This window comes from Aedes albopictus, chromosome 2 (assembly GCF_035046485.1).
Source record: "Aedes albopictus strain Foshan chromosome 2, AalbF5, whole genome shotgun sequence".
Taxonomy (NCBI): domain Eukaryota; kingdom Metazoa; phylum Arthropoda; class Insecta; order Diptera; family Culicidae; genus Aedes; species Aedes albopictus.
The window spans coordinates 86,794,247-86,804,485 of record NC_085137.1 but is presented as its reverse complement, the minus strand read 5'-3'; the positions used below and the strand labels follow the sequence as shown (position 1 = coordinate 86,804,485).

At 40.4% G+C, this 10,239-nt stretch overlaps 2 protein-coding genes across 2 annotated transcripts; one reads left to right on the top strand and one right to left on the bottom strand.

Moving 5' to 3' along the window:
* Positions 1-5,444: 5,444 nt before the first annotated feature.
* On the bottom strand, positions 5,445-6,804 carry LOC115256726 (arp2/3 complex-activating protein rickA-like). The gene has a single exon (XM_062847683.1). The coding sequence runs from the start codon at positions 6,802-6,804 to the stop codon at positions 5,920-5,922; it is 885 nt and encodes a 294-aa protein (XP_062703667.1). The 3' UTR covers positions 5,445-5,919.
* Positions 6,805-6,808: 4 nt separating this feature from the next.
* LOC134286111 (arp2/3 complex-activating protein rickA-like) lies at positions 6,809-8,449 on the top strand. The gene is made up of 2 exons (XM_062847682.1): positions 6,809-6,982; positions 7,081-8,449. The coding sequence occupies exons 1-2, from the start codon at positions 6,809-6,811 to the stop codon at positions 7,936-7,938; spliced, it is 1,032 nt and encodes a 343-aa protein (XP_062703666.1). The 3' UTR covers positions 7,939-8,449.
* The last annotated feature ends 1,790 nt before the right edge of the window (positions 8,450-10,239 follow it).

Genomic DNA, 10,239 nt, shown 5'->3' with positions numbered 1-10,239 from the left:
TGGTGCCCCCGGGGAAGTGGCCAGTTCGTGATTTTTTCTGAACCCTATCTTACGACATATCATTCTTCATGATTTTGCAAAAACAGGAACTCTAGAAGGTGTTTCTAGACTTTTGGACATATTGGCCACTATCGGAGATACTCCGGGAACCTGGTGCCCCCGGGGAAGTGGCCAGCTCATGTTTTTTTTTTCTGAACCCTGTATTGTGACATATCATTCTTCATGATTTTGCAAAACAAAAACTCTAGAATGCATTTCGAGACTTTCTGGACATATTGGCCACTATCGGAGATACACCTGGAACCTGGTGCCCCCGGGGAAGTGGCCAGTTCATTTTTTTTTCTGAACCCTGTATTGCGACATATCATTCTTCATGATTATGCAAAACAAGAACTCTAGAATGCATTTCGAGACTTTCTGGAGTTAATGGCCACTATCGGAAATACTCCGGGAACCTGGTGCCCCCGGGGAAGTGACCAGTTCATGTTTTTTTCTGAACCCTGTCTTGCGGCATATCATTATTCATTATTTTGCGGAACAAGAACTTTAGAATGCGTTTCGAGACTTTTGGACATATTGGCCACTATCGGAGATACTCCGGGAACCTGAGCCTCCGAGGAAGTGACCAGTTCATGTTTTTTCTGAACCCTGAATTATTTTGCGGAACAAGAACTTTAGAATGCGTTTCGAGACTTTTAGACATATTGGCCACTATCGGAGATACTTCGGGAACATGGTGCCCCCGGGGAAGTGGCTAGTTCGTGATTTTTTCTGAACCCTATCTTGCGACATATCACTCTTCATGATTTTGCAAAACAAGAACTCTTAAAGATATTTCGAGACTTTTTGAACATATTGGCCACTACTGGAGGAATTCCGGGAGCCTGGTACCTCCGGGGAAAGGGCCAGTTCATGATTTTTTTTTTCAGAACCCTGTTCTGCGACATATCATTCTTCATGATTTTGCAAAACAAGAACTCGAGAATGCATTTCGAGACTATCTGGACATATTGACCCACATATTGCGACACATCATTCTTCATGATTTTGCAAAACATGAACTTTAGAATGCATTTCTAGGCTTTCTAGAAATATTGGCCACTATTGAATGTACTGCGGGAACCTGGTACCCCCGGTAAAGTGGCTAGTTCGTGTTTTTTTTTCCTGAATACTGGCTTCTGACATATCATTCTTCATGATTTTGCAAAACAAGAACTCTAGGATGTATTTTTAGACTTACTGGGCATATTGGCCACTATCGGAGGTACTCCGGGAGCCTGGTGCCCCCGAGGAAGTGGTCAGGTTGTGATTTATTTTCTGAATACTGTCTTGCGAGGTATCACTCTTCATGATTTTGCAAAATAAGAACTCTGGGAGATATTTCAAGATTTTCTGGACATATTGGCAACTAACAGAGGTACTCTTTCCGGAACTTGGTTTCCCCTGACCAGTGTTTTTTTTCTGATAACGTTCCTGCGACATACCACTTCATGATTTTGTAAAACAAGAACTCTTGAGAACATTTCAAGACTTTTGGACTTATAGACCATTATTAGAGATTCTTCGAGAACCTCGTGCGACATCAATCTTCATGATTTTGCATAACAGAACAATTTGGTCGGTCACTGCCAGAGGTACATCAGTAACCTGATTTCCTTGGGGAAGTGGACTGTTTGATTTTTTTGAACAAATATAGGGTCAGGGATTCTCGTATGAGTTTCCCGGAAATACGTCCAGGACTTTTTCTTGACGTTTTTATGTGATTCTGAAATGTCTTCTTCTGGTCATTTATGAATTTGCAGAACAAGAACTCTAGAAGACATTTCGAGACTTTTTGGTCGATTCGGGATTTTTTTTTTCTGAACCCTGTCTTGCGACACATTTCATGGGATTATTCTTTGAAACTTTTGGAGATTCCTCTAAAAGTGGTTTGGAGATTACACAAGGAGTTTCTTTTGGAATTCCTCCAAACATGTTTCTGGGATTACACCTCAATGGATTTCGCTTTATTATCTTTTAGAATTCGTAAGAAGTATTTTTGTAGGGATTCCTCATGGAATTACTTATGGGGCTATTTTACCATTTCTTATGGAATTCTTCAATTTTATTCTTTGGAATGCTTCCAGAAATACTTTGAGGATTCTTCAACGGGTATTATGGGATTTTTGTATGTAACACTAGTTTACAAAATAAAACGAAAGTCGTGAACTTCTGTCAACGACCAAAATTTTTGAAGCACAATTTTGCACTGATTTCGAAACCGTGCTTCAAAAATTTTTAAGTAGACCAGTTTTTGAGTTTTAGCTCAATATCGAGTTTTACAACTTTTAAAAATATGGAATTTACTAAAATTTAAATATCTTGCGTTTTGTTCAACCAATTTCAAATCTTTTTCCATAAATCAAAAGCTGAATACAATACCATTCGATCATCTGAATGCAGGTTTTGCGTCAGATTGATGAAATTCAAAATATTGGCGAGTTTTAGGGACGATCTCCTTAAATTTTAGACAAATTTCCAAAAATATATGAAGAAATGTATTTTTTTCAATAAGACAAAAACAACCTAAAAATTCTTTCTCAACGTTTATTTGACATATCATATGTAGACGAATTACAGTAAAAAATTCAGCTCAATCGGAGCATTGATTACCGAGAGTAAGATGTGTGAAGTGAGCGACGTTGCTTAAAAATAGAACAAAAATCGATTTCGAATCATCAACCTTGTATGGAAAGTCGAAAAAATTTCCGCTCTACTGTAATTTTTTTCCTTCGCGTTTTCGAACTCAGGGCATGATTCTACACCAAAAATGATCATCAGCTTACCGAGTTCAAAAATGCTGTAAACTAGTGTAATCTATGTAATGTATGTAATCTATTGATTACTCTGGGAAAGTACTCGGGGAACCTGTTTCCCCACAGGGAAGTGGTCAGTTCGGGGTTTTTTTCTGGACCCTTGCGACATATCAATCTTCATCATTCTGCACAACAAAAACTGTAGAATGCATTTTGTATTTTTTTGGACATATTGGTCATTATCAGAGGTAGGTACTCAGGAAACCTTGCCGGAATCGACTCGTTTGGGATTCTCGGGAGAACCTTTTAGTGTAAACCTAGTAAGAAATCTTGGAGAAATTCCAGAGACGATTTTGGAGGAAATTCAACAGAAGCATTTGCAGAAATCTAAGAATAAGGGCAAGGATGAAAAGTACTCTAGAAGAAACTAGGAATCCTTACAGGAAGTCCTGGAAGAACCTCAAAAGGAACTCCTGCAGAAATTCATGGAAAAATCTCAGAAGGATTCCTTGGAAGAATACCAAAAGGACCTCTTCTATGAATCGCAGATGGAACTTCAAAATGGATAGAATTTCACTTTTTTATGAAAAAATCCCAAGCAGAAATTCTGTGGGAACTCATGTAGAAGCTTCAAAAGGAATTATTGAAGAAAAAAATCCTGGAACAATTATCATAGGAGCTTTAGAAGAAAACGCCGGGGGAACTCTTACAGGAATATCCAAATAATAATCTGGGTGAATTTCAGAAGGAACTCCTGGAGCAATTTCAGAAAGTAAAACCCAGAGATCATTCTTCGAAAACATATATCAATTCCTGGCGGAGGAATTTAAAAATTGGCACCTGGGTCAATCCTAGAAGCAGTTCCTGGAAAATTCACAGACGTCAAACATTATTTTAGGTGTCCAAATAAGAACTTCACACCGAAATCCAAAAGATAACCTAATCCTTGGAGGAATCCCAGAGAGAAACTCAATAGGGAAAACAAAAAAGTAATTTTGGATAATATCTAGAAATATGGATATCTGGAAATGTATATCTGGATATGGATATCTGGAAGTATCAAGAAACTACATGTAAATATCCCATTCGTCGAAATATCCTGAAAGTACTTTTGGAGGTAATCTGAGGAACTGTTTGGAAGAATTTCATAAGAATTCCTAAAGATAAACTCTTTCAAGAACCTCTAAAAAATACTTCCTTCAAATTCAGAACATAATCGAGCGAAATCCAACGAGATATCCCACAAACCTTTTCCCTAAGGAATTATTTGTGTTAACTGTAAACCGCTTGAGGAGGAAAAATTATGAATATTGATGTGTCGAAAAACAAGGATTAGAAAATTTTCACAATTTGGCCTCTTATCTGAAAACAGGTTCCTGAAGGACTCGCCAATATGTCCAAAGTTGTTGTATTGATATGTCATAAAACCAGGGTCAAAAAAGTATCTCGAAGTATCTCCTGATTGTGGCTAACATGACAAAACTACCTTAAATATCTCCTAGAGTTCTTGTTTTGCAATATTATGACGGTTGAAATGTTGCAAGACCGTTTTCAAAATAACGAACTGGTGGCTCCCTTGGAATAATCAGGTTCTCTGAGCTCCTCTGATAGTGGTCTGTATATCCAAAAATTCTCCAAAAGTTTCCTACAGTTCTTGTTTTGCAAAATCAAGAAGATTGATATGTATGTCGCAAAACAGGCTTCAGAGGGAATCAAAAATTGGTCACTTCCTCGGGGAACCAAGTTCCAGAAGTAACTCTAATAGTGGCCAATATTTCCAAAAAGTCTTGAAATGTCTTCTAGAGTTCCTATTATGCGAAATGATGAAGATTGAAATGTTGCAAGACCGGGTTCTGAAAAAAAATCACGAACTGGCGGTTTCCCCGGGGGAGCCAAGTTCCTCTGCTGCTGGCCAGTATATCCAAAAAGTCTCCAAATGTCTTCTATTGATATGTCGCCAGACTGGCTTCAGAAATAATCACAAACAGGCCACTTCCCCGGGGGCACCAGGTTCCTGGAATACCTTTGATAGTGGTCAAGATATGCAAAAATCAATTCTGTGGCAAGACATACAAAAAAAAACGCACTGGCCACTTCCCGGGGGCACCAGGTTCCCGGAGTCCCTCTGATAGTGGCCAATATGTCCAGAAAGTCTCTAAATACATTCTAGAGTTCTTGTTTTGCAAAATCATGAAGAATGATATGTCACAATACAGGATTCAGAAAAAAATCACGGACTGGCCACTTCCCTGGGGACACCAGGATCCCGGTGTATCTCCGATAGTGGCCAATATGTCCAGAAAGTCTAGAAATACCTTCTAGAGTTCTGTTTTTGCAAAATCATGAAGAATGATATGTCGCAATACAGGGTTCAGAAAAAACACGAACTGGCCACTTCCCCGGGAGCTCCAGGTTCCCGCAGTACATTCAATTGTGGCCAATATTTCTAGAGAGTCTAGAAATGCATTCATGTTTTTCAAAATCATGGAGAATGATGTGTCGCAAGACAGGGTCTAGAAAAAAAAATCACGAACTGGCCACTTTCCCGGGGGCATCAGGTTCCCGGAGTATCTCCGATAGTGGCCAATATGTCCAAAAGTCTCGAAACGCATTCTAAAGTTCTTGTTCCGCAAAATAATGAAGAATGATTTCGAACTGGCTTTCTCAGTCTAGGGAAATTCAAAACGACTGGTTTTGTATTGCCCGACGTTTCGGCCTTGTGTATTTGGCCTTTTTCAAGGGTAAACTAAAATAGAATGCATAATTTTGGTATTATAACATAGAACGGAAAACATAACATAAAACCATAAAACTACACCTACACTGTCTGTCGTTCTTCGTTACATTTTGTAATGCCGAGAGTATCATTGCGTGCTTCTTGTATGCCTAGGTTTTCTAAAATAACACTTATTAGGGACATTTATCATTTTATCACATTTAAAGACTTACGAAATAGTTATTTAATTTTTGGTTTTGGGACACTGTACTGGACACACCTATTATCAACGACCTGGACTGTGCTATTACAATATGACTTTCAACGGTTGGTTCAAAGATGGCGGGTGAAACAAGGTAGAGCTTTCGTGTAGTTGGATAAAGTTTATCCGTAGAACTTGATCTAACATTAATTGTGTGTGCTGTGTGTGCTATTGCTAGGTTGCTCTCTGCGAGAGTTGGCTTTTTTGATTGTATGCAATATGCCAGCGTAGGCTGTATTGAGGCCATCTACGTCAGTGCGGAAATTTATGGTATTAGATGTGTTCTGTATATGGCACATTTCTAATATTGGTAGGGCGGTTGATCGGAAAGTGCGATCTACTATTTTTGTGCCGTCGAGATTGAAGGTGTGGTTGTGTTCGATCATGTGTTGTGTGAGAGCTGTTTTTGCATGAGTTATGTCTGTTGGTGTGTTAACAATCTTGTTTACATCTGATTTGTGTCCGCTCATTCGCTTTTTGAGTTGGTTGCTAGTCATTCCGATATAGACTCCTTCGCAGTTATTGCATGGAGTACTGTAGACAACGTTATGTTGATCATTTGGGGGGACTGGGTCTTTGATTGTTTTTAGCAGGGATTTTGTTGTTTTGATGTTTCTGGTGGCTATTTTTACCTGATCATAATCTTTTTTCAGGATGATGGAGATGGTACGGGTCAGTGTTGGGATGTTTGGCATCGATCGATAGAGGACTTCTGTGACTTGGTGATGATGATCTCGTTGCGTGCTGTTAATTTGTTGTTGTTCTGTTGGTGGATTTGTAGCATTCGGTGGGGATGGATTCGGTAGCGGTGTCTGTAGTGGTGGTGGAGGTGGCGGAGGTGGCGGAGATGGCAGCAGCAGTGTTGACGTTGGGGTGATTTGTGGCAGCGCAGGAGGTGGTGGTTCTGGGGATGGCGGTGATGGAGAGCGATGCGGTGGTGGTGGAGGTGGTCTTTGGCAAGTGGGTGGTGGAGGCGCATTGTTGTTGGTAATGCGATATGACCAATATGACCACCATCTGCAGTTCACCATCGAGATGGAGAAGGATGGCACCTTGCCCTTCCTGGACACGCTTGTGATTCGACACGACGATCAATCCGCAACGACCAAGTGGTACTCCAAACCCATATCGTCCGGCCGCCTACTCAACTACCACTCGTTCCATCCAACAGCCATGAAAATGAACGTAGCGATGAACTTTATGAAACGCGTATTGCAGCTCTCCACGGATGGCCAAATCGAACAACAGAAGAATCAGATTTTCCAAAATCTGAGGAGAAACGATTATCCCTCCTCGCTCATAAACAGGATGATGAACCGCATTACCAACAACAATGCGCCTCCACCACCCACTTGCCAAAGACCACCCCACCACCACCGCATCGCTCTCCATCACCGCCATCCCCAGAACCACCACCTCCTGCGCTGCCACAAATCACCCCAACGTCAACACTGCTGCTGCCATCTCCGCCACCTCCGCCACCTCCACCACCACTACAGACACCGCTACCGAATCCATCCCCACCGAATGCTACAAATCCACCAACAGAACAACAACAAATTAACAGCACGCAACGAGATCATCATCACCAAGTCACAGAAGTCCTCTATCGATCGATGCCAAACATCCCAACACTGACCCGTACCATCTCCATCATCCTGAAAAAAGATTATGATCAGGTAAAAATAGCCACCAGAAACATCAAAACAACAAAATCCCTGCTAAAAACAATCAAAGACCCAGTCCCCCCAAATGATCAACATAACGTTGTCTACAGTACTCCATGCAATAACTGCGAAGGAGTCTATATCGGAATGACTAGCAACCAACTCAAAAAGCGAATGAGCGGACACAAATCAGATGTAAACAAGATTGTTAACACACCAACAGACATAACTCATGCAAAAACAGCTCTCACACAACACATGATCGAACACAACCACACCTTCAATCTCGACGGCACAAAAATAGTAGATCGCACTTTCCGATCAACCGCCCTACCAATATTAGAAATGTGCCATATACAGAACACATCTAATACCATAAATTTCCGCACTGACGTAGATGGCCTCAATACAGCCTACGCTGGCATATTGCATACAATCAAAAAAGCCAACTCTCGCAGAGAGCAACCTAGCAATAGCACACACAGCACACACAATTAATGTTAGATCAAGTTCTACGGATAAACTTTATCCAACTACACGAAAGCTCTACCTTGTTTCACCCGCCATCTTTGAACCAACCGTTGAAAGTCATATTGTAATAGCACAGTCCAGGTCGTTGATAATAGGTGTGTCCAGTACAGTGTCCCAAAACCAAAAATTAAATAACTATTTCGTAAGTCTTTAAATGTGATAAAATGATAAATGTCCCTAATAAGTGTTATTTTAGAAAACCTAGGCATACAAGAAGCACGCAATGATACTCTCGGCATTACAAAATGTAACGAAGAACGACAGACAGTGTAGGTGTAGTTTTATGGTTTTATGTTATGTTTTCCGTTCTATGTTATAATACCAAAATTATGCATTCTATTTTAGTTTACCCTTGAAAAAGGCCAAATACACAAGGCCGAAACGTCGGGCAATACAAAACCAGTCGTTTAGAATTTCCCTAGACTGAGAAAGCCAGTTCGAAATCATAAATCAAATTCCAGTCGAAATTCACGAACAAACTACATAATGAAGAATGATATGTCGCAAGACAGGGTTCAGAAAAATTATGAACTGGTCACTTCCCCGGGGGCACCAGGTTCCCGGAGTATTTCCGATAGTGGCCATTAACTCCAGAAAGTCTCGAAATGCATTCTAGAGTTCTTGTTTTGCAAAATCATGAAGAATGATATGTCGCAATACAGGGTTCAGAAATAAAAAATGAACTGGCCACTTCCCCGGGGGCACCAGGTTCCAGGTGTATCTCCGATAGTGGCCAATATGTCCAGAAAGTCTCGAAATGCATTCTAGAGTTTTTGTTTTGCAAAATCATGAAGAATGATATGTCACAATACAGGGTTCAGAAAAAAAAAATGAGCTGGCCACTTCCCCGGGGGCACCAGGTTCCCGGAGTATCTCCGATAGTGGCCAATATATCCAAAAGTCTAGAAACACCTTCTAGAGTTCCTGTTTTTGCAAAATCATGAAGAATGATATGTCGTAAGATAGGGTTCAGAAAAAATCACGAACTGGCCACTTCCCCGGGGGCACCAAGTTCGCGGAGTATCTCCGATAGTGGCCAATATGTCCAGAAAGTCTCGTAATACCTTCTAGAGTTCCTGTTTTGCAAAATCATGATGATTGGTATGCTGCATGTGAGGTTTTAGCTAACGTTACAATGTGGCCACCATGAGCGATAAGGAGGTTACCCCACGACTCCCCGGAATAATTCCGGAACCATGACCGCTTCCGTAAAGTGGACTCCGGTTCTTAAAACTAGAAGGAATTTGTGATCGATTGGAGCAAAAATTTTTAAAATCCGTTGAAAAATGACTGAGAACCAGCCATTTGAATTTTGAAATTTTCGTCGAAATGGGGGTTGGGGACGTACGTGTTAAGTGAAACTGACTTCAGAAACCTGAATCTTCAGGACGTTCTGTCGTTCTTGACCCGCTGTGGTAAAGAGCTATAGGCTCTCTTTACGCTTTATGCATTATCACAGTGCCCTTCCCAGGGCGCTGTTCGAACCCATTGTGGCACGCTTATGCGTTATTACAGTGTCCTTTTCAGGACGCTATGTGAACCCATTGTGGTACGCTTTTGGGAGTATGACGATCCTATTCCCTTGCCTGTCCTTTCCCATGTCCTATCCTTTTTCCTTCCCTTCTCCGTCAGGTAAATGATGAATAGGCTCGTGTTCATGGCGATGGCACAAATTTCCCGAATGGAGGAGAACGTGCCTCTAGAGCCGACCTACTGATACCTGATACCTGATAGGGTTGTTTAATAGTTATTTATGTAACGAGTTGCAAAAAGTTGATTTTTTCAGCACGAGTCGTACATTTATCCAACGAGGCTTGCCGAGTTGGATAAATACGAAGAGTGCTGAAAAAAATCGAGTTTTGCAAAGAGTTCCATACAAAATTTTATGCAATGATTTTTTCATAATGCAACCCATTTGAGTTGCATAATGTTCATAATGCAACTCAAATTAGTTGCATTATGAACATTACACAACTATTTTTCATTTTGCAACTCATTTCAGTTGCATAATGAACCAGTTTGGAAAAATTGGAATTTATATAAAATATAAATTATGATACTGAATTGCATAAAATAATCTATGATATTGTTTCAATGTTATCTATAGAGCACTAAAACTTGTCAACTGTTTAACTAAATTCATATCTTTTAGCATGCTGTTTGGAGATGTTAATTGTCTAAAAATGTCGTAAACACAACAATTCGATAAGTAGACCTAAGTGCATAAAAAATCTCAATCAAATTGTGTGGGTAAAGGTTTTTCATATG